The sequence below is a fragment of the Polypterus senegalus genome, chromosome 13, assembly GCF_016835505.1.
Source record: "Polypterus senegalus isolate Bchr_013 chromosome 13, ASM1683550v1, whole genome shotgun sequence".
Classification (NCBI taxonomy): domain Eukaryota; kingdom Metazoa; phylum Chordata; class Cladistia; order Polypteriformes; family Polypteridae; genus Polypterus; species Polypterus senegalus.
Window position 1 is genome coordinate 89,336,965 of NC_053166.1, and position 25,155 is coordinate 89,362,119.

The window sequence follows — 25,155 nt, forward strand, 5'->3', positions numbered from 1 at the left end:
TAATCCTCACTTGACTTTTCTAATTAACCTACTTTTCTTAGATTGCAAGGTGTCTTCAATACATATGAACTAGAGCAGTATGGACAAGTGGTGCTGCCACTTTTAACATAGTCCATGTGGACTCAGTTTACACATTCTGCCAATACCTGTGTGGTTTTTCACCAAATGCTCATGTTTACCTCTTGTCTTCCCAAAATGTGCTGTTTAGGTTGATTTACAATTCCAGATTTACTCTGTGAGTTTGAGCATGCCATGTGTTAGAATGATAAACTGCTTAGGGTGTCTTCCAGACTTGTACCTAAAGTGCTGACAGACCTTCCTGAAGATTGAATTAAGCATTATTCTTTTATATACTTTTTCCTTGAAAGGTTTAACTTGTGATGTAAGATCTGCCCTGTTCCTGGCAATTCATCTAAACATCCACATTTTTCATATTTTATAACAGAATGGATGCAGTGTCCAGTATGCAAGCAGACGTTCCAGCTTCATGATGTGGTAGAGAATTACTTTATTCGGGACACACCATCATCCTCAAAGAGCAATGGCAACAAAACAAAAGAGGTCAGAAGATCTCATTCTATCATCTTTATAAAAGGAGTGCTCATTTTCTTTTGAAGCTGATAACGTGAGTAATATTAACCTTGGAGGAAATAGTGGAAGTAGTTTGGCACTTGGAAAATATTTTTATAATAGTTTAAGAATCGATTAACTTCTGTCAGCTTAGTGCTTTGTCCAGATACGTAAGGACTGCTTACCAAGATAGTTAAAATAGCAGGCTGATAAACATCTTCTTTTGGTTTCTTTGGTTAACATAAAAGGTACTACAAGGTTTTTCTTTTATATCTTGTGAAAGCAAGCATTTCTTACACTAATGAAAATTCAGTGTGTATTTGAGTATTTATTGTTGGGTTGAAGAGATTAATAGTTGAACAGATATAGTCTTGTTATAGTTTTATTTTTATTTCAAACACACATGCTTAAGAAGAAAATAAAACACAAAATAAGTGTTAAAAAAAAAAAGTTAAAAAACCATATGTTGTTCACATATTTGTGTCAGGTCCCATTATTCCATATTTAGTTGAGCAACCTTTTCCTTTAACAATAGCTATAAATCTTTTGTGGTATGTGTTTACCAAGTTTGCGTGCAGTTTATGAGTAGCTTTTTGTTCATTGCTGCTTCTAAATTTGTTCATTCAAGATTCTAAGGACAGCATTTCTGGACCATCATTTTTAAAACTGTGCCACTCATTCTTGATCTTAGTAGGCGGTCCATCATTTATCATTACCATCATTTCTTAGTGCCTCTTACTGATACCCCATTTTTTTAAGATACCTAGCTCAGTGTCTTAAAGCTATACAGGTCAAACTCATTCAGGAACACCAGCCACTGGAAATGTCTAGGACTCTTTTGGGAAGGTAAGTGGCAGATTCCTTTTGATGAACAAAAGTATCTCTGCCTGTTTAGCTATAAACTTGTTTCTGGTTTAATTAATAAAATGACAGTGCACTAAATAATCTCTCGCTGTCTACACTACTGCATGGGGCTGATAGGTATTTCCTTGACATCTGAGACAACTTAAGGAATCTGTACTGACCAGTACTTAAGTGCTTTGTCTGAACGTGAAACTCTGGTCTCTCCCAGGTATGTTTATAGCTGTATGGCAGCATCTACTGGAACACAGTAATCATTAAATATATGCTTTAAACTACTACTCGGCTGGTCCTTCCAGGGACTTTATTCAGGCAGTGTCGCATAATCCTGTCCAACTGCCTCTAGGCCACACAATTTCTGCAGCTCCAGCAACACCACTTCTTTGGCTTCCTTGGCTGTATTGATATTTGAACAGCACTGATCCTTATATCTATAACAGCAAACATTTTTTTCTGCTGATGCACATGACATTTTGATGTATATTCCATTGGATGATTTTTGATACTTAAAACCATTTTGTGTAAGCACTTGAAGAGATTGTTTCAAAGTGTTACATATTTATTTTAAGAAATTTTGGCAAATAATGATTTATTTAATTAGCCACCCTAGAGAAGTAATGAATAATAAATTCTTCAAATTTATTTACACAGTCATGTTCAGAATTCAAATTTGTGAAAATCTATGGGTAACGCAAGCAGTTTCAAAAGAATATCTGCAGTATCTCTATCTATACAGTGGTGTGAAAAACTATTTGCCCCCTTCCTGATTTCTTATTCTTTTGCATGTTTGTCACACAAAATGTTTCTGATTATCAAACACATTTAATCATTAGTCAAATATAACACAAGTAAACACAAAATGCAGTTTTTAAATGATGGTTTTAATTATTTAGGAAGAAAAAAAATCCAAACCTACATGGCTCTGTGTGAAAAAGTAATTGCCCCCTTGTTAAAAAATAACCTAACTGTGGTGTATCACACCTGAGTTCAATTTCCGCAGCCACCCCCAGGCCTGATTACTGCCACACCTGTTTCAATCAAGAAATCACTTAAATAGGAGCTGCCTGACACAGAGAAGTAAAAGCAGAGCACCTCAAAAGCTAGACATCATGCCAAGATCCAAAGAAATTCAGGAACAAATGAGAACAGAAGTAATTGAGATCTATCAGTCTGGTAAATGTTATAAAGCCATTTCTAAAGCTTTGGGACTCCAGCGAACCACAGTGAGAGCCATTATCCACAAATGGCAAAAACATGGAACAGTGGTGAACCTTCCCAGGAGTGGCCGGCCAACCAAAATTACCCCAAGAGCGCAGAGACGACTCATCCGAGAGGTCACAAAAGGCCCAGGACAACGTCTAAAAAACTGCAGGCCTCACTTGCCTCAATTAAGGTCAGTGTTCACGACTCTACCATAAGAAAGAGACTGGGCAAAAATGGCCTGCATGGCAGATTTCTAAGACACAAACCACTGTTAAGCAAAAAGAACATTAGGGCTCGTCTCAATTTTGCTAAGAAACATCTCAATGATTGCCAAGACTTTTGGGAAAATACCTTGTGGACTGATGAGACAAAAGTTGAACTTTTTGGAAGGCAAATGTCCCGTTACATCTGGCGTAAAAGGAACACAGCATTTCAGAAAAAGAACATCATACCAACAGTAAAATATGGTGGTGGTAGTGTGATGGTCTGGGGTTGTTTTGCTGCTTCAGGATCTGGAAGGCTTGCTGTGATAGATGGAACCATGAATTCTACTGTCTACCAAAAAATCCTGAAGGAGAATGTCCGGCCATCTGTTCGTCAACTCAAGCTGAAGCGATCTTGGGTGCTGCAACAGGACAATGACCCAAAACACACTAGCAAATCTACCTCTGAATGGCTGAAGAAAAACAAAATGAAGACTTTGGAGTGGCCTAGTCAAAGTCTTGACCTAAATCGAATTGAGATGCTATGGCATGACCTTAAAAAGGCGGTTCATGCTAGAAAACCCTCAAATAAAGCTGAATTCCAACAATTCTGCAAAGATGAGTGGGCCAGAATTCCTCCAGAGCGCTGTAAAAGACTCATTGCAAGTTATCGCAAACGCTTGATTGCAGTTATTGTTGCTAAGGGTCGCCCAACCAGTTATTAGGTTCAGGGGGCAATTACTTTTTCACACAGGGCCATGTAGGTTTGGATTTTTTCTCCCTAAATAATAAAAAACATCATTTAAAAATTGCATTTTGTGTTTACTTGTGTTATATTTGACTAATGGTTAAATGTGTTTGATGATCAGAAACATTTTGTGTGACAAACATGCAAAAGAATAAGAAATCAGGAAGGGGGTAAATAGTTTTTCACACCACTGTATCTCTACTGCATGCTTCCTTATGTGAATGAATTGGGATAGCAATATGTGATCTTTGTTAGACAAAAGCAAAAATTGCATTGATCCAGTAAAATAATCAATTTGAATGCAGAATCATCAATAATCATGCAGATGCAACATATAAGTTTTATGTTCAGTGCTTATTTGCAGTGTCATACTGTAACAAAACTCTGCACCAATAATAATTTACATTATGAAACAATGATAAATCATACCACAGATTTGAATTCTGTCACGTTCAGTCAGAAAACAGACACATTAAATACTGTGTTTTGCAAATAAACTCACTTTCCATGTCTATTAAAAATATAGTCAGCCATGATTAGCATGTATATTAAGTGACCCTTGAGTGTTTGATTTCATTGATTAAAGCACAAACTGTGTGTTTATCGTGTCCAAATCAGGCTCTTCAATTACAGAAAGCTTAGAAGGTAAAAAAAGCTTTTCCATGTTAATAAAATACATGAAAAGTATGTAGCATAGTTTAGATAGTGAAGTTTATTATTTTTTTCCAATTCAAGTAAGTTATCTTGGAATTTACCATTTAGCTTCTCCATTAAAAATAGGGCGTGTAACCTAGAAAAAGCAAACAGTGGTACATCAACCCATGCTGCTTTCAACTGAAGTGTGTCACGTTACCTATTAAAAGGGTGTACCTTGGATCGAGTACAGTGGTGATGCTAAGGCGTAATGCTTAAAGTGTCCATATCTCTAGTGCCCGACAGTCGCAGCATCTACAACACTTGGCTATGCAAAAGCACCCTCTGCTACTGCCAATTGGAGTGTATGAGCAACAATATTTGGTATCGTCACTGACCAAAACGTGCACATAACCTTTCAGAATGGCTCAAGTGCCAAGAATTTCCTGAAATGCATCTGCTATTGCTTGGCCTGCATGGGAACCTTCAAACTGCTTTGCATGCAGCATAATACGCTGAAGAGTGAAATTCTCCTCTATCAACTGTACAGTTAAGGTGATGATAGACATTGGACAAACAGCATTGCTCCAAATGTTAGTAGTGAAGCGGACTGCTGTTCTGTCGTGCACTATGCTTCTGACATGCCTTTTTACAAACTTGTGCATTCTTGGTAAGATGATCTCTGTGTTGTGGGGACAACTTGAAATGTTGTGCTTGGGTTTTGTCACATTCATGAGGCGCCAAAATCCCACCTTATTGACAACCAACAGTGGTTGATTGGCAAGAACAATATACTAGCAGGTGCTTCTGTTTTCAGGGCCCGTGGGCAAATTTTTTGACAATCTTTTCTCTCTTTGCTAGAGTCTGCTACATCATTGGCTGATGTGTGCCAGCAGAGGCAATTTCGCTGTACCCATCCTTATGTTTGCTTTCACAATATAGAGTCCACTGGAGTTTTGTTTTCATCATAAATTATAAAATAAAATCCTTTTTTTTTGCTTTTTAAGGTACACACAATCACGATTGTTTGTTAATAGTATCGATTATAGGCATTAGGGCATTTTTACGAGTAGCAAAATCAAATGCTAGTATTGGTATTGTTGTATTCCTAGTCCTATGTGTGTGTCCCTGACATTGCTTAGAAAATGGAAGGATGCTCAGACAGATATCTAAAATATTATTATGCCTATTCAGTATGGTACCAACTTTAAACAATACTGTAGAAAAACAAGTGCCAATACATTTTTGGCATTTTAGTATTGACTTGTTACAAAAAAATAATTTCTTGTAACATCCGTAGAGGAATTCTTCTCAGTTCAAGTGAGTGTCATAAAGAGTTAAATATGTGATCTGTTACCTGTACATGCAGCGGATTTTAAATTATTTGGATTTAGTAAAGCCTACTTATACAAGATAATATCATGGGGCGGCCCAGTGGCGCAGTGGGTAACGCTGCTGTCTTGCAATTAGGAGACCCAGGTTCACTTCCCAGGTCCTCCCTGCAAAGAGTTTGCATGTTCTCCCCGTGTCTGAGTGGGTTTCCTCCGGGTACTCCAGTTTCCTCCCACAGTCCAAAGACATGCCGGTTAGGTGCATTGGCAATTCTAAATTGTCCCTAGTGTGTGTGTTTGTGTGTGCCTTCCCCGTGGTTTGTTTCCTGTCTTGTGCCCTGTGTTGGCTGGGATTGGCTCCAGCAGAACCCTTCACTCTGTAATTAGGATATAGCGGGTTGGATGATGGATGGATAATATCATGTGATTCTTTGTTATTGTTCAGTCTGAATGGTTTTCCTGTATCTGCATTGGATTTGTCAGGGTACATCAGTTTTCTTACAACATCCAAACGACATGTATGTTAGGTTAACTGGTGTCTGTGACTTGGCACTGTGTATGGTAGGGTGTAAGCATTTGTCATTGTGTTCTCTGCAATACGCTAGTGCCTTGTTTAGGACTGGCTCCTGCCTTTGATCCAGTATAATTCATGCTTATTGCTTTTTTTTTTTTTTTTTTTTTGCTGCAGTACACAGGTTATCAATATATAACTTTTTGTGGAACAGTGGTTCTGGTACAACACTGGGCTAGACTGGTAAGGTTTGAATCCTGAACACTGTATCTCCCCTTGCCTGTGTTGATTTTTCCTCCTATATTCCAAATATATGCTAGTTGTATTAATTGGCAAGGCTAAATGTTGGTGAGAGTTAAGCGCAGAGTAATGACATATCTGGTATAACATAATATAAATTGTATTAAAGTCAACTGGCAACAATAGGGAGTGGGGATAAACACTCTACGCAGGTTCTAAGAAACATCCTCAGCCAGATGATGCTTAATAAAAGGTAAAACAAGGTTTATATGGTATAAGCCAACAGGTCTTCCAGCCTTTCCTTGTCTTAACATATTAAGGTGCAAGCTGGTGTCTTTGACATTCTAATATAACAAATTTAATGCAAGCTTGTATTTACTGTATGAAGAACTTCACATTAAACCATTGTTGTTTCATGACTTCAGTCAGTATGGGCCAAGAAATGAAGACTGTTAACATTTTTTCAGTGAAGACTTACTTATTTGAGTGTCTATGGTTTTGTATTAAATATAAACACCCAGAGTTCATAGCTTGAAGAGAAAATGGCTTCTTCATCTACATGGAAGGTGATAATGTGAATTTCATAATTCATCTTAAAAAAATACTGCTGTCAATGTGCACTTGCAAATTATTTCATGGTTCCTGATTTTTAAAGGTATGCATCTGCTGTGAGGACAAAGCAGAAGCCTCAAGCTTTTGCATAGACTGTTCAGAATGGCTATGTGATGCATGTGTGGGTGCACATCAGAGGGTGAAGATTACCAAGGACCACACTGTACGACGTAGAGATGAAGGAGCTGGTAAGTTTCAACTGTTGTACTGAATGTTTCACAATTATTCCGGTGTTTATAAATTAACTGATCTCCTTCTCTTCCTCTTTCTGACATTAGACTCTGCAGCAGCCACTGGTGTAACTCCAGATCGACTGCTTTTTTGTCCAACCCATCGGCATGAACCCCTCAAAATATTTTGTGTCACGTGCGAGGTACTTACGTGCAGAGACTGTCAGCTGCATGATCACAAAGATCATAAGTGAGTTCTCAGAGTTCCATCCATTGTATAATATGTACGTATTGCTTTGTAGTTGCAAGTAGTATTTAGTTATACCCAGTTTGTAAATTACATACATATTGACACACAAGTCCAACCACTTTAATAAGCGTGGTGTCAAGATTCTTTTTATGTTTTCCTTATTTACTAAGTACAAATTCTTTGGTTTGCCTATAGTAATATTTTTGCTTACGTGATGTTTTGTTGCGGTAGAGACCTAGAGTGACCATGTTCTCCCCTTTATACTCTGTATTATGTAAGACATAACGCCCCAGATTCCTACAATAGCCCTCATATGTTACAGTATCTTTTCATATCTATGTCCTTGGGCAATAAGAGTGCTAAAGCAGGCAGCAGGGAAAGTTACACATTTATATTTGTATTCTAGTGTCCTTAGCGTTAAATTTTTTTTCTCAAAAACATAAAAAGTATTGCATTTTTTGGCTTGTAAAATTACGATTATTAATTCTCGTTTTTTTATTGTAAAAATATGCAAAACACAAAAATTACAAAGTCTGTGTAGAATGTAAGATAATGAGGCATATATTAATAATGAATAAAAATAAAAAAATAATGCTAATATTGTATAGTTTCAAAATGTTTGTGTGGTATATATCTTGAAGCACAGTTGAATACAAAACCCATTGTCACAGTCAAGACAATAGCGTGATTCCTTGCCGGTTTTCTTTTCCAGACTGATCAGCTTTTGAACAGCAGACTACATGCACATGTATGATTGACTTGAGCGTCACTTTAGGATTCATCAGAATCACTTTTGATTTCACTGTTAATTTCAGTTTCACTGTCTGAAGACAGATTCGCTTTGTAATTACTTTTTGTATCACATGTCTAGATTGTGCAACGCCTGGGCTGATGAAAAGCGTTTCTTATGAGACACCATTATGAGACTAGGAGAAGTTGTGTCTGCACAGTTTCCTGGGTAACCCTCGGGCCTGTCGCTTATACAAGACACGCCTATATCGTTTCCTGAGCAATGCTTGGCACTAATGCTGTTGGGACTTTCACAGCCCTACTAATCCTCAGGTTTTATGCTTACGTGAAATGCTTTTGTACAGTTTCCCAAGTGATGCTTGGATCTAATACTAAGGGGGCTAGATAATGTACCCAAAATAGCAGAGTGCAATATGTGTTAGTAAAGTAATACAACCTAATAAGCAGTTCATCTTGCGTCCAATATGCTTACTACCAGGTAGCTCTCTGTCTTAGTATTTTGAATTGGTCTCTGGTTCGGCACGGCCTTTGAATTGGTAAAAACAGGTAGCATGACCTGGCTGGATTGGGCAGCCGAGAGAGAAACGGACAGAGAGACCAAACTTACACCAGTCCGTTGGCTTCCTGTCACATTTAATGGACCAATAAAGTGTTGTGATACAGGATGACTCTCCTGATTCAGTGACCAGTCCTTTTTAGCCATGAGTCTGTGTTCCAGTCCAGCCTATGCCTTTTGCCGCAGATCCGCATAATCTCCAATTTCAGTCAAACAAGAAAGGAAGGATACACAGATAATTCATTCATAAACTGCCTTCTCAAACCTGCTTCTCTTCCCGAGTCATACATTTACTTGTCCCTTCTAGTTCAGGCTTTCTTACTTGGGGAATGGGCTCACAGAATGTAAAATGGCTCTGTTCACCTGATCTGGAATGGTGAAAAGGTAATTAGTAAACTGACAGAGGTTTAAATTTAAAGTTTATGTTAGCAAAAACTGAAAAAAGCAGAATATTACAATTGGTCTTCTTCAGGGAACAACTAATAGCCTACAACCTACAGATTGCTCTGCCACAAGTAAAGTAAATAAAGCCTTTCAAGATGAAGCAAACAATTTGCACAGGTGTCCCAAATTCTGTAGATTACTTAAAAACCTCTGGCAGAGTTGGAACATACTGTTTTATTACACCCTCTAGTACTACCTGGACAGTATTACAGTGGTATAGAAAAAAAATAAACAATGACAAACTAAAAATAAAAATAAGTCAAGGCATGATTAAATGCACAACATTTTATTCAAATTTGTGATTCATTAAAGTAGCCACCATTTGCTGATATAACAGCGAAACTCTGGTAACCTTTTTGATTCTGAATGCCAGTCACTCCGGGCATTTCACCAACTCTGCCATCAGCAGAAGAACCCCAGAATATCACACTTCCTCCTCCATGTTTGACCGTTGGTGTCACACACTGAGGAACCAGCCTTTCACCAACTCAACGGCATACAAACACCATGAGTGATGAACTGAGGATTTCAAATTTTGATTCATCACTCCATAAGGCTTTCTTTTTGTCTGCAGTAGTCCACAGCTGGTATTTCAAGGCCCTCTTTGTCCTCTAAGGAATGGTTTTCTTACTAACACTTGCTCTGTCATACCTGCAATGCAAAGTCTCCTTTTCACAGTTGAAACTGAGTCTTTATTTTTTGACCTCTGTTAAACTGCTCTCGAAACTGCCATGCTGTGAGGTGTCTATCACACAAGCTGGCGGACCCACAGAAACTTGTCTTCTGATTGGGTTGTGACTTTGGTTCTGTCAGATCTCTTTCTGTCAGAATTTCTTCTAGTGTCCAATTGCCTTTGGATTGTGTAGGAGACCGTACTCACTGCCACTTTTTTTTTTTTTTTTTTGCAATTTCTGTAAATGAAAGGCCTACACTTCTGAGAATGCTCTCTCTCATTTCATTTGTTAATTGCAATTTTCTTACAAATTTCTAGTGTGTAAAGGGTGTAGTAACACAGTCTGTTCCAACTGTGCTTTAAGACGGAGGGGTTTTAAATAACTAACAAGTTGTGACACCAGTGCAAATTGTTTGCTTCAACTTGCAAGGCTTAATTTACTTTAATTGCTGCAGAAAATCTGTAGGTTGTATAACCTATTAGTTGTTCCGTGTAATACTCGCAAATTTCCTTTTTATTCAGTTTTTGCTAATCTAAACTTTAAATTTAACCTGTGGCAGTTTACTGCTTACCTTTTCACCATTTTAGGCCATTCATTGCATTTCAACTGATTAAATTTGAAAAAAATTGGAAAAACTGAGTTGTTCTAAAACTTTTGAGCAGAGACATCTCAGCTTGCATTGAGCCACACACAGATTTATTAAAGTAGAGCTGTTTTTGTGGTTTGGTTTCTTTTGTCGTCCCAGTGACACATAGGTTACATTAATTGGTTTCCCTAATTTGGCTTGGTGTTACTTCCTGATATTACCAGGAACTATGCTTTGCAATGGAACTAGTACACTTTAAAGGGGTCCTATCCACACCAGGTTTGAAAACAAAACCTGTTTTGTAACAAGTTTCTGTTGAATAACAGCAGCTTACTACTAAGAACAGTAGCTGGGAGGACCTGAGATCGAACATGTAACCTCTTGATTACGAGGTAGCCATTCTTACTTCTACACCAGCTAAGCAGACATGTTTAGGTTGTATCGATTGATGTTTGGGCTTTGGTTTTTACACATTGACAGCAACATGTAAATGGAATAGTTTCTTTTTCTTTGGCTATATTCTTGAATAAAGGCCCACTTGTTATACCTTTTGTGCAAGTGCATATTTGATGTTAGGACTTCAGTCTTCACACATTGTACACTTCATGTCAACATTATGTCAATTATTACTATGTAGCAGTCAAGTGCTGCTAAGATTCACACCGTCAATGTGACGGTGATTTATTTATTTTAGTGGAGGATTACCAGGGACAACCCCAGCCTTGGAACGACACACACACACACTACAGAGACCAAATAAAGCACACTGGGAACATTAAACAATAAAGAATATAATGAAATTATCTAAATGAAAACAATAATGCCACCCCTGATGCCTTTGGCAATATTACATTATCATATAAACAAACAGCAAAGTCCATGAAAAACCCAAACCGGATGAAATGAGAAGTGACGAGATTGAGTCTAGCGATCTGAATGTAGAAAGGGAATGGAAAACACAGTCCTACCAGTAGTTGCTGAAAGGATGACGACAGATGGATCGTTCAGGAGCGCTCCACTCTTCCGGGAAAGCCAATGAATCCAAACACAGTCCTCAGTATACCGTATACAGGTAGACAGATGATCCAGACCCCAACAAACAAATAAATCCAGGACACAATGATGATATATGGCAGAATTAACGGCAGGCAGTCCAACAGATAAATGCAACACACAACACACCAAAAAAAACTTTTTTTTTTTTCTATTTACCACCTGCCCTCCTTTTAACCTACTTTGACCACCTTTGACCCCCAACGGCCCCTGCAGTTTTAATTGATAGTAGCCCTGCTACAACTATATCATGAAAAGCATTTCTTGCCTTACGTTTCCTGTTATAATATATTTACCCAGATCATTGTAGACACAGAACATATCTGAAATCTATGTATACCAAATAACAATGTATTTTTTACCTTATACAATCCCAGACACCTCACACCCAGATAAACAAACGCTCTAAGAGTTTTGAGTCTGACTTGACTTCAGCTGTGTTGGTGGGGATGGGTAAGCAGGCTGCTTACTGCTTGTGCTGATTGACATATTTGCAAAACAAAGATGCTGATGAAGAGGTGCAAAGAATTTAAGGTGGCCTGGCATTACAACTTTTTCATAGGCTTCAGGGATTCTAGTGTTAAGTACATAATGAACATGAATAAGTGCCAAGTTATGCTTTGAGCTGTCTATATTGTAAGGTTTCTAAACTGTTTTGTGACTACCCCCAACGGGACGACACGCCAAAGAGCATCCTGAAGCAAGATAGCCGATATCAGTTGCCGGGGCAACCGCAGGCTGCCAGCACTGTAGCAGCTCGATGCAAAAGCAAATCTGAAAAGATTGTGGTTGCACTATAACCGCCTGCCGTCGAAGGGTGATATAAGGAACATTATAAATGCAGGGAACAGTATTACTTGGCCACTAACGTGACACATGTCTGCCTGATTGCCATATTTGTGTATAGGAGAGTGATAGATCCTGCTGCAATAAATAACTGTGCTCTTCCTGTTTCAGACTGAATAAAAGCTGGTTTTGCTAAAGTACTGAGACTCTGCCTAGTGTTTTGTGTGCAAGACAGGGACTGCACTTCACAATATATTGTGCAGTTTGCATATACTCTATTAACTATTGTTATACAGTGGGATGCAAAAGTTTGGGTAACCTTGTTAATAGTCATTATTTTCCTGTATAAATCGTTGGTTGTTACGATAAAAAATGTCAGTTAAATATATCATATAGGAGACGCACACAGTGATATTTGAGAAGTGAAATGAAGTTTATTGGATTTACAGAAAGTGTGCAATAATTGTTCAAAATCAGGCAGGTGCATAAATTTGGGCACCACAAAAAAGAAATGAAATCAATATTTAGTAGATCCACCTTTTTCAGAAATTACAGCCTCTAAACGCTTCCTGTAGGTTCCAATGAGAGTCTGGATTGTGGTTGAAGGTATTTTGGACCATTCCTCTTTACAAAACATCTCTAGTTCATTCAGGTTTGATGGCTTTCGAGCATGGACAGCCCTATTTAACTCACACCACAGATTTTCAATTATATTCAGGTCTGGGGACTGAGATGGCCATTTCAGAACGTTGTACTTGTTCCTCTGCATGAATGCCTTAGTGGATTTTGAGCAGTGTTTCGGTTCATTTTCTTGTTGAAAGATCCAGCCCCGGAGCAGCTTCAGCTTTGTCACTGATTCCTGGACATTGGTCTCCAGAATCTGCTGATACTGAGTGGAATCCATGCGTTCCTCAACTTTGACAAGATTCCCAGTCCCTGCACTGGCCACACAGCCCACAGCATGATGGAACCACCACCATATTTTACTGTAGGTAGCAGGTGTTTTTCTTGGAATGCTGTGTTCTTTTTCCTCCATGCATAACGCCCCTTGTTATGCCCAAATAACTCAATTTTAGTTTCATCAGTCCACAGCACCTTATTCCAAAATGAAGCTGGTTTGTCCAAATGTGCTTGAGCATACCTCAAGTGGCTCTGTTTGTGCTGTGGGCGGAGAAAAGGCTTCCTCTGCATCACTCTCGCATACAGCATCTTCTTGTGTACAGTGCGCTGAATGGTTGAACGATGCACAGTGTCTCCATCTGCTGCAAAATGATTTTGTAATTCTTTGGTGCTGGTCTGTGGGTTGACTCTGACTGTTCTCACCATTCGTCGCTTCTGTCTTTCCGAAATCTTTCTTGGTCTGCCACTTCGGGCCTTAACTTGAACTGAGCCTGTGGTCTTCCATTTCCTCAATATGTTCATAACTGTGGAAACAGACAGCTTAAATCTGTATCCTTCCCCTAAACCATGATGGTGAACAATCTTTGTCTTCAGGTCATTTGAGAGTTGTTTTGTGACACCCATGTTGCTACTCTTCAGAGAAAATTAAAGGAGGAGGGAAATTTACAATTGACCTCCTTAAATATTCTTTCTCATTATAGGATTCACCTGTGTATGTAGGTCAGGGGTCACTGAGCTTACCAAGCCAATTTGAGTTCCAATAATTAGTTCTAAAAGTTTTGGAATCAATAAAATGACAACGGTGCCTAAATTTCTGCACCTGCCTGATTTTGTTTGAAAAATTATTGCACACTTTCTGTAAATCCAATAAACTTAATTTCACTTCCCAAATATCACTGTGTGTGTCTCCTATATGATATATTTAACTGAAATTTTTTATCGTAACAACCAACGATTTATACTGGAAAATAATGACTATTAACAAGGTTGCCCAAACGTTTGCATCCCACTGTAATTGGTAGCTTGTCTTAGCTGGACAGACCTTACCATGTTAAAGCATGTTTTACTGCTACTTCCTTTGCAGCAGAAGTGCATTTTATTAAGACAATTTGGATCTTACAGAATAATGGACATGAAATCCTGATAGCTATGGGATTCTTTACATAAAAAAGGATAGTGATTCTGAAGCTTGTCTCAAATGTTAATTTGTTTGGGTTTAAATGTTCATCCCTCCAATAAGCCCATTTTATTTATTAAAAAAAATGCCATATCTGGATATACTTGTTAACATACCAAAAATAATGATTGACCACAGTTTAGCAGGCAGTTATCGTTGTGTTAAATGTTAACACAGGAATTGTATGGTTTTTATTTCACTGCAACGTTTATGCCTTTGCTTTTCTTTCTGTTCAAAAACAGCTCTCCACCCCACCTTTTTTGTAACAACTAAATTTTACATTACTAATACCAAATATAAGTTTTTGTGATTATTCTATTTCTTGTTAGATACCAGTTCCTGGAAAACGCTATTCCAGAACAACGTCTCATTTTGGAGAATATTCTCAAGCATCTCCAAGAATGTACATATGGAGTAAGAAAAAGTGCCAGGAACCTTCGCAGTATGTAAGTGTATTTTTATTCCAGTGAAAAGTAGGAAGATAGAAATACTAAAATAAACCATCAGTTTTAATGTTTATGTGAATGTTGGAATACTCTAACAGGTGTAAACAATTTATCATGATATACATATTGTACAGTTGTAGCAGTACCTGTAATAAATAATAAGCTTTATTGTTTATTCATTATTGTTTACAAACAATATTGTTAAAGATCTCAGTCATGCTTAAACAGATGATTTTCTTATTCCTCTTTTAAAGCAAGCTGTACAGAAGATTCAGGGACAGTTTCTGTTCACAGGTCATAGAATTACTAAATAGCCAGTCATAATAACAAATACTGTATATTATTTTGGATTAAAGTTTATTGAACAGCTAGTCATAATAACAATACCATATGTGTTCTTGTGTTGGTTTCTGTGTATTTAGAAATATCTCATGTATATACACATGCACACACGTTAGTATATAGAGTCAGAAAACTGTGTCCCTCTATACCTTTCCACTTGCATTCAAACAATCCATCTTTCTTTCAGAGCTTATTTTGCTGTTACTTCGGTATCAGTTTTTCATTTCTACAAAAAATAAGAATAATTGGAAGGTCTTTCCTTTCAATGTCCTTGTTTATTTAATTAATTCTTTATTTTACTTTTTACATTGTGCTTTCATAATGTAGTGGCCCACACCATATAAAAGCACAGGCAACATTAATAACTAACTTTGTTTTTGCTACAGTTTTAGTTTGATTTAAATGATTTTGGATTTTTTTTTTTTTGTTTTTTTTTTTGCAGTACCCAGTGCTGCATGAGTTGTGGAGACCTTGTAAGCAGTGCTGCCAAAATTGTTTTCATTCTTCTTTTTGCATAAGAAATATTTAAGAATCATTGGTGGTTTGGTAGGCCATATCTGTGTATTGGTTGCTCCGTGTTTTCTATATAAACTTTATAATCTTTACTATGACGTACTTTGACATCAAGGGTATTTCTGCCCAGAGTGTGCAACTTTATTGTCTTGGTGATTTAGGCTGGATAGAATTATTTGCATGTGCAATATGTTACCATGCTTTTCAAAATTCTCTAATTTTAATGTATAAGAAGTCATATGCTGGAATAATGTTTTTTATTTCAAAGAACTGAAAATGAAAATAATTTTTATGTGACCTTGTTGGGAAAAGAATTAATTTTATTGTTGCAGATAATGTTTTTCATTTTGCTGTTTTTTTAACTTCTTGCAGGATTAAGGAATTGAAGGAAGTGGAAAGACGAGTAAAAGTGGAAATCAGGATGGCCATTCACAGTTTAATGAAGGAGCTGAACAAGAGGGGAACTTTTCTAGCACAAGAAGTGCAGGTCTTGTATTGTCTTGATTCTGTGTGTGTGTGTGTGTGTGTGTGTTTTAAAGACTATTCTAGTGCAGAATTCATATTTTTGTTGCTATTTTGATTTCATGAATGAGTTTTTTTTTTTCTATTCCAAGTAAGCCTTGTTTTCTTTTCTGTGATCAGGCCATCAGAAAATGTGGCTTTATTTGGGTTCCTTAAAGCATATTTGTTTTATTTTTTTATTTTAATTTCAGTTATGTTCCCTGCCATTTCTTTTTCCATCTTGTGTTTGGTGGAACACATTTGCTAATGGATATTATTCTCAAGATATTGTTGATTAGAAGCCAATGCTGTTGTTTAATTTATCTTCTGAATTATAAGTTGAAGAACATGTTAATTGAAGCATTCAGTATTTGTTTTACTTCTCAGCAAAGAACCTGTGATTTGTATAAACTAAATGCAGTTGAAATTACTGTCCAGAAAACTCCATAGTATTACTGCATTTTTTTTCTTGATAATTGCAACCTTTTATATAAATAAGATGCAGGCAAGCAAGGAATTCCATTTTGTGGTAATAAAGAAGATCACTTCGAAAGATCAAATTATTGGTGACAATTTATTATTTTTTTTTAATTTTATTGGAAAATCCACAACTTCACCGGCTGACTCGTGATAACCCACCACCACCACCCAATTCACAAACCACCCACAAACCATTGCCATTAAATACAGCAGTAACATGCAACACAATGACTGCAAACCGCAACCTGTAGTTTAAGAAATGCCAGGGATAGATCATACTATTTCCATGTTCTACAATTTCCCCCAGTTGAAATTGTTTTATATAATACATATTGGTTGAGAGTGAGTGTCCATTGATTGAACAAAGCTTCAATGTCTTTCTGTAATGCTGCCCCCACAGTTATAAATTAAAATGGGGCATGGTGGAAGCCAATATTAAAGCAAGTGTTTGAAAATGTAAGCACACTGGAACAAGATATGTGCAATACTAAATAAGACGCATCATATCTTAAACCCCACATTATCTGTCAGTCATTCAGGCATAGGGATGTAGCCACTGGTGTCAATTTCTCCATTAGTCATTTACTGTGAAATAAATGTAACATTTTTCAATCCCCAAATCCCTTCTTTCTCATTCCTGACAGGCTTGTACTTAAATGAATTCAAGTTTATAGGTACTTTTATTTACATCAGTGTTTTCTATAATGCACAGAATTTCAAAGTGCCTGAGGTCATTGTGGATGTCTCTTGAAGACTAAAAAGATGAACAATGCAAATATGTATGACAGATTTTTGCATTTTGTCAGCGTACAGTTTCAAAAAGATAGCTTTTTTATTTTAACTGAATCTCTGATCTCTCCGTTTTCCTTGAATGCAGCAGCCTGAATGTTTTCATTCTCCAACCTTTCCAGCCAACAATAGTCAATTGTTGTATCTTTTGCTTTCCATTTCTAATTGTCCTCCCTAATTAGATTAAACAACGGAAAAAATAATCACTGAATATAATGATAAACAGATGTACTGTATTTCATTCTCCCACATACTGTTTTAGCTGTATCTAAAAAAAAAAATGTGTGCATTTGCAGTTGCTGTCTTTTTGTTAATCTTTACCTGTAATTAAACTAATTTAATATCTGAGTCTTATAGCGTAGTTTAAGCATAATTACTATATAAGTTCAGTGTCTATAAGGCAATGGAAGTTAATTAAATCTTTGATAATTGATGCCACTAATTTGTACAAGTGTCCCAGCTTTTGCACAATATTTACAAACCCTCTGTCTGTATAAAACAGTGTTGGAACATACTATTCTGTGGCACCCTCTGAAGCATTATTTGGAGGATATTGCACAGTATGTTGTCCTAATGACGATGAAAAGAAAACTAACAAAGAAGATGTGTAGACCATTATATCCCTTGGAAGTGTAGGTCTTTCCTTTACAAAAATTGCAAAGAAAGCCATGATATCAGTAAGTGCAATTTCCCAAGGAAAACGGTAACTGTGCAAACCTTTGTCGGACCCAAAGCCCACAACAGAATCAGAAAATACGTTACTTTCATGATAGGTTCCTCACAGGACAATGATTGAAGTACCCAAGTGTCATTATCAACTATGCTGAGAAGTCGAGTAGCAGTAAAAAAAAAACCTTGCCTGGGCCATGAACCACCACCCGTTTCAATGTGCTTTAAAACATAGAACAAATGATGAACAATTGGAGATATAGATACTGCACAACTATTAAGCTGTTGTCCTGTGACTACATATGGGTTAAATCCAGCTTTACTGTAAGTTACTTTTTTCCTGAAGGATCCTAATCCATTCCTCTATCTTCCAAACCCACTTATCCAGAAGAGGGTCACATGGCAGTTAAGACAAATACCAGTAAGTATAGGGCACAAGGGAAGAACAATCCTTGAATGGGATACCAGCCCATCATAAGATGCACACATACTATAGCCAATTCACATATCCTGAATTATGTCTTGTCACATATGGTCCAATGATGACCCTATTTTCATCTTTATAGTCTTTATTATGTAGACTTAAAAATAAAAAAAAAAGCCTTGAATTTTATTCACTTTCACTTTTTTTAGTCAGTTATTTTGCTTTGGCACTCCACCTCCTCCTCCCAACTCTATACATCTATAGGAGAAAAAAAACACACATTTAATTACCGTATATGCTCACTTAAAAGTCGGGTCTTGAAACCCGAAAAATCAATCATAAAGTCACACCCCGACTTGTACGCCTGTTCAAAAATGTGACACTTAATATTTATTTATTTTTTACATCTTCTTGCCTCCTCCAGTCTTGCATCAGTTTCACAGATGCATCGAATTTTGTTACAGCAGCACAGTTACCAATTTATTTCGCTACTTCAGCAACGTTTAATTTAAAACCAGCTTCCTATTTTCTTTTGATCGAACGCTAGATAAGGGATGCTCTTACCATGAAGGTGTGAGATATAAAAAACACAAATCAGTGCAAACGTTGCCTTGGAATAGTTCGGGTATTACGTGTGGTCACGTAGGCACAAGTGAGAGAGAGAGGTTAGGAGCATGCTCTGATACAGTGAATTGCCACATTCACATAGAAAAAAAGGCAGTGTACTCCATGGTTACTCTGTCAGGTGGGTGTTAGCATATCATAATCCCTTGTCCCAATACCGTGAGTTTTCCAAATTCGACTTATACGACCGACATATCTGTCTTATCTGACTTATCTGTCGGAGAACTTATCCGTGAGTATATACATTGTCGGAGATGGCTGGGGTGGCGACCCGGCCGGGACACCCAGGAGGACTGGAGGAGGGCTTACGCCTTCCATAGACCATGTGGGGGTGACCACCCTGGTTCCTTTCGGAGCCACAGGTACAGAGCTTTGAAGCTCTACCCTGTAGGGGCCCATGGTCACCGCCAGGATGCGCCCCTGTGCCTTTGGAGCCCTGGACCTGGTCTGGGGAGGGCGTAAGCCCTCCTCTGCTCCTCCTGGGCATCCCAGCCGGGTCGCCACCCCAGCCATCTCCGACAACGTTAAGTATTACAGTCATCCCTCCTCGATCGCGGGGGTTGCGTTCCAGAACCCCCCGCGATAGGTGAAAATCCGCGAAGTAGAAACCATATGTTTGTATGGTTATTTTTATATATTTTAAGCCCTTATAAACTCTCCCACATTGTTAACATTATTAGAGCCCTCTAGACATAAAATAACACCCTTTAGTCAAAAGTTTAAACTGTGCTCCATGACAAGACAGAGATGACAGTTCTTTCTCACAATTAAAAGGATGCAAACATATCTTCTCTTCAAACGAGCGCAGTCAAGAGCAGAGAATGTCAGAGAGATCGAGAGAGCGTGACAGAAAAACAAATAATCAAAAAATCAATACGTGCTGTTGGGCTTTTAAGTATGAGCACTGCGATAAAGCAGCCGCAAAGAAGGGAGCAATGTGAAGGTAGTCTTTCAGCATTTTTTAGAGTAGCCTCCGTATCTTCTAAACAAACAGCCTCTGTGCAAACAGCCCCTCTGCTCACACCCTCTCCGTCAGGAGCAGAGAACGTCAGAGCGTGAGATTAAAGCAAAAAATCAATACGTGCTTTTGGGCCACTGCGATAAAGCGGCATTTCTTAGAGGAGCGTCCATATCCTCTAGGCAAACAGCCCCTCTGCTCACACCCCCTCCGTCAGGCGCAGAGAATGTCAGAGAAAGACCAAGTAAAGCAAACAATCCGCTCGGGAAGCACATTGTATATCATTGAGGAGTTTTAATTAATGTGTAATACATGCTCTGATTGGGTAGCTTCTAAGCCATCCGCCAATAGCGTCCCTTGTATGAAATCAACTGGGCAAACAAACTGAGGAAGCATGTACTTTAAATTAAAAGACCCATTGTCCGCAGAAATCCGCGAACCAGCGAAACATCCGTGATATATATTTAGATATGCTTACATTTAAAATCCGCGATGGAGTGAAGCCACGAAAGTCGAAGCGTGATATAGCGAGGGATCACTGTACAGTTAATATGCTAAAAATAATGAGCGAAATTAAATGAATGTGACAAAAAATACTGTTACAGCATTGGTAGCAGTGTATCTTGCATGTATAGGTGGCTTTCCATCTTATGTTCTGTTCAGCTTGGTCTTGGCTACCACATGGCCTTTGAATGGAGGATTGAAATGAGCTACATGCCTGTCTAAATATGGCTGCGGAGATAAAGTTCATCATGACCAGATGGTGAAAGCAAGAGAGAGGGACAGATTGACCATCTTATACCATTCTTATTACAAATCATGAACCCAAGGGGAGCTGTGATGCAGAATGACCTCCAATTCAGAACCAGTCATAAACAGCCATACTTCAAACCAATGGGTGCACAAACTGCCTTATCACACCTGCCTTCCAAACTAGGCAGTTGTTGTGTGGATGGGCTAATAGGATGACCTACACATAATCACCCTTGTCAAACTTCAATAAATTATACTTCCAAAGCAGCACTTAACAAAAGGTAATAACATTCCTAGAGCTTTAGAGAAAGGAAATTACTGTGGCTTACTTAAAGACAGTTGCATCTTTCTTTAAGTTGCTATTAATTCTTAAATAACAATTTTGAAGCAATTACCAAAATATTACTCTCCGTAACATTTAGTAAAATATACTTGTACATGATACTGGATTGGAGGTAACCTTCAGGCTAATAATAGTTTTAGGAATTTCATGTTTTGCAAAAATTGAGCAGATGCTTCAAGAGAGGAAACAGTAATTAATAAAAGACGGTAACATATTCATTGTGATAAAAGCAAGTCAGGCATCGACATATTTAATTGATGCAATATGTCAATTTTATGAGCATTAGCAGATAAATAGAAAACAATGTAGAATCTTTCTGTTTAAAGTACTTAATTTTCTTCTTTATAAAGCATGTGTGCTATTAAATTCACAATTTATTAAATCGCTTTAAAATGGCGCTAATTTTAAAAGCTTTTCAGGTTGCAGAGTATTATAAAAGAACTAGCCAACCTGCGGCGTAGCATACGCCGCATATAATTATTTATTGATGAGTGAACACTTCCTGAAAGACACAGTTGTCCAAATAGGGAGCGTTTGAGGATACAACTGTCAGTGAATGAAAAGATGGGACTCTGGAGAGAGCAACATACACTGCTTCTTGAGAGCACGAATTGTTTTGAAGCAATGCTGGCAATGTTCACATTGCATCATTCGTTCAGTGAAGTGTGTTTTTAAATGTGCGATGAGATTTCTCTGCAGTCGGAAGGTTTTTGAACAAATGGTGCATTGAAAGTCCTGTGTGGAATGCGTTTTTTCAGTGGAGTGTGTGTTTAAATGTGCTTTGAGATATTTCTTTTGCGTGAAGGTTTTTGAGCAAAGACAAAATGTGCAACTGAAGGTGTGAGTGGAATGAGTTTGTAAGTGCTTCTTCAGAGCGCGAGTTGTTTTGAAGCACTGCTGGCAATGTTCACATTGCAGCATTAGGAGGGTTAGAGTGGGCATTCGTGGCTCTTTCGTGTGTAACCCATGGGCGGGGCTCTGTTAGAGTTGGCAGTCGGGGCTCTGTTAGTTGGCGGTCGGGGCTCTCTGTCTTGCGTGCGGTGAAAAGTCAACGTGGCTCAGAGGTGCATGTGGACTTTTGCACAGACGAAAGAGACTGAGGCTGTGTTTGGCGAGTTGTTCCGTGCGGGCACATGCCTCGAGAGCGACGCTGGACGTGGGAGGACGGTTACAGTTGGCGTGCGTGGCTCTGTCGTGCGTATCCCATGACACGGTAGGAGGATTAGAGTTGGCGGGCGGGGCTCTGTCGAGTGTATCCCATGGTCTTAGAGTTGGCGGGCAGAGCTCTCTGTCTTGCTTGCGCTCACTGTCTTGCGTGCCCTTTAGTGAATTATATATATATAGATGCTTTGTTTTATTTTTACTTGTATAAGCATCACCACTGCCAAAAGACAGTGTTTACAGATGTGTCTGACACTGACCTCTTTATTGAAACTTGATGGAAAAAAAAATCTCAAACATACAAAGCAGTTATTTTTTTAAAAGTAGTGGTTTTGTAATTATATCACTTTAGTCTGTGTTCTCATCTCCTTTAAATTGCCACAAAAGGTTCTATATGACATGAACCTTAAATGAATCTTGCTATCGGAGACCTGCTTCTTGACAGTGTGCTTTCAGTCAAGAATTTCTTAAGAAAGAAGTGGAAAGTATGTTCATCAATTACATTCACAGGCATATTTTTTTCTTGCAGTATGAGTATATGAACTCAGTGAGTCTAAGTTGTGCCTATATCATTTTGAAGAGACTGGTGTACCCAACCTGGTCTTGCATCCACCTTGCAATCAATGGTGCAAGTATAACACCTGCTCCTAACATCCTAAGCTGGTGTATAAAGAAGAATCCAAAAAAAGTTTAATATATGTCTGAAGATGACCATATTATAAAATTTGTTCTCCATCTGTGCTCAGATGTTTCCTTGAGTATGTATGCTGTTATTAAGCAATGACTTTTTTTTTGTTGTAAATACTCTTAGTGAATGGTAAATATTCTTAACAAATCCCCCTTGGAAAATCAGTTACAGTAATCCCTCCTCGATTGCGGGGGTTGCGTTCCAGAACCCCCTGCAAAAAGGTGAAAATTCCGTGAAGTAAAAACTATACATTTTATATTGTTATGCTTGGGTCACAGATTTGCACAGAACCACAGGGGGTTGTAGAGACAGGGACTTTAAAACACTGCAAACCAACATTTGTCTCTTTAAAGTTTAAACTTTGCTCCATGAAAAGACAGAGATGACAGTTCTGTCTCACAATTAAAAGAATGCAAACATATCTTCCTCTCCAAAGGAGTGTGCGTCAGGAGCGGAGAATGTCAGAGAGAGAGAAACAGAGAGAGAAAAGCACATAATCAAAAATCAATAGGTGCTGTTTCGGCTTTTAAGTATGCGAAGCACCACCCGACAAAGCAGCCACAAGAAAGGGAGCAATGTGAAGCAATGTGAAGGTCTTTTGAATATTTTTTAGAGGAGCGCCCGTATCCTCTAGGCCAGTGTGTGAACAGCCCCTCTGCTCACACCCCCTTCGTCAGGAGCAGAGAATGTCAGAGAGAGAGAAAACCAAACAATCAAAAATCAACAGGTGCTGTTTGGGCTTTTAAGTATGCGAAGCACCGCGCGGGAAGCATATCATATATCATTGAGGAGTTTTATTTAATACGTTATACGTGCTCTGATTGGGTTGCTTCTCAGCCATCCGCCAATAGTGTCCCTTGTATGAAATCAACTGGGCAAACCAACTGAGGGAGCATGTACCATAAATTAAAAGACCCATTGTCCGCAGAAATCCACTTACCAGCGAAAAATCCTTGATATATATTTAGATATGCTTACGTGTAAAATCTGCGATGGAGTGAAGCTGTGAAAGTCGAAGCGTGATATAGAAAGGGATCACTGTATACATTTCCTGTGCTACTTTTAGATATTTCTTTCAAACAATAAAACTAATTGTAATAGACCACTTAACTCCTATTTTGATTTTCCATTAATTTTTGGACTCCAGTATAATTTAATTTTAACAGAGTTAGGCCTTAAAAATGATGAAAGAATAAAATTTTGTAGACTAGACACTACAAAATCAATAGGGACTAGCAGTTTGTGCATAGAGTTTAGTTAGAGGTTATGTAGTTTCACTTAGCAGTTTCTGTTTCATGTATCATGTTGTTTGACACCTTGTAAATACATGAAAACATTTTAGTGCTTGTTACTGCAGAAGAGGTAAAGTACTTTAATTGCTGTTAACATTTTTCCTATAATGTATGTTTCCATAGAAGCACACAGAGGATCAGCAACAAAAACTGGAGCAGCAGCACTGGAGGTTATTAAAACTGCAAAGGCACCAGGAACATATTCTGCGCTTTTTATCCTGGGTGCTGAGAACAGACAATAATACAGCTTTGCTATTCTATAAAAAGATGGTAAGATCTGTCTACATCCAGTGCTGAATACCAGAGCATACTTCAGACAGTTGCCCATGCCATTGTATTTCAGCTTTTCCATTTTTATCTCCCACCCCCTTTCTTTTTTTCTTTTTTTTTTTTATATATAGATATTCTCACAGATCCAGCGTTCCATGAAGCCAGGAGAAAACCCAGAGACTGCTTTGCTGAACATACAGTTTCAATGGGATGTGAATTTATGGACAACTAATGTTCAACATTTTGGTGCGTTTCTGGGCAAAATTAACAGCCATTATAGTTTCACCTTCGGTTATTGTATTTGTAGGATGCACAGAATAATTAGCCTTTCTGCCGATCTCATACATATAGTTCTTATTGACTACAGTTTTATAATATGTCATATATCTCTGTGTATTCCTAAATTTGTATTTTATGAGGTTGAAATCTATGAAGAGATGATTTCCTGTCAATTTTCAATGGATTTGAAAGCAATCAGAAGTTTAGAACTGAATTCGTTTTCAAAACACTATACTAACTTTTTCCATTTTTCTTAAATAGTTGGAGCATTGTTTTCTTGACTTGTGTATTTTAATGAGAATGTGATAATGTATGGATTTTGTCATGTTGGTAGTACATTGTAATTTAAGTGCAAATATGTTAAT

The 25,155-nt window shown here is 37.9% G+C and overlaps 1 protein-coding gene across 2 annotated transcripts in view; it reads left to right on the forward strand.

The window, feature by feature from the left end:
- LOC120543150 (transcription intermediary factor 1-beta-like) overlaps positions 1-25,155 on the forward strand; it is a 120,330-nt gene that overhangs the window by 47,935 nt on the left and 47,240 nt on the right. For both annotated transcript variants that reach the window (XM_039776041.1, XM_039776040.1), the window contains exons 2-8: positions 446-561; positions 6,956-7,100; positions 7,191-7,332; positions 14,588-14,704; positions 15,932-16,046; positions 24,365-24,511; positions 24,643-24,757. In XM_039776041.1, coding sequence (XP_039631975.1) covers positions 446-561; positions 6,956-7,100; positions 7,191-7,332; positions 14,588-14,704; positions 15,932-16,046; positions 24,365-24,511; positions 24,643-24,757 — 897 coding nt within the window. The remainder of the gene's footprint in view (positions 1-445; positions 562-6,955; positions 7,101-7,190; positions 7,333-14,587; positions 14,705-15,931; positions 16,047-24,364; positions 24,512-24,642; positions 24,758-25,155) is intronic.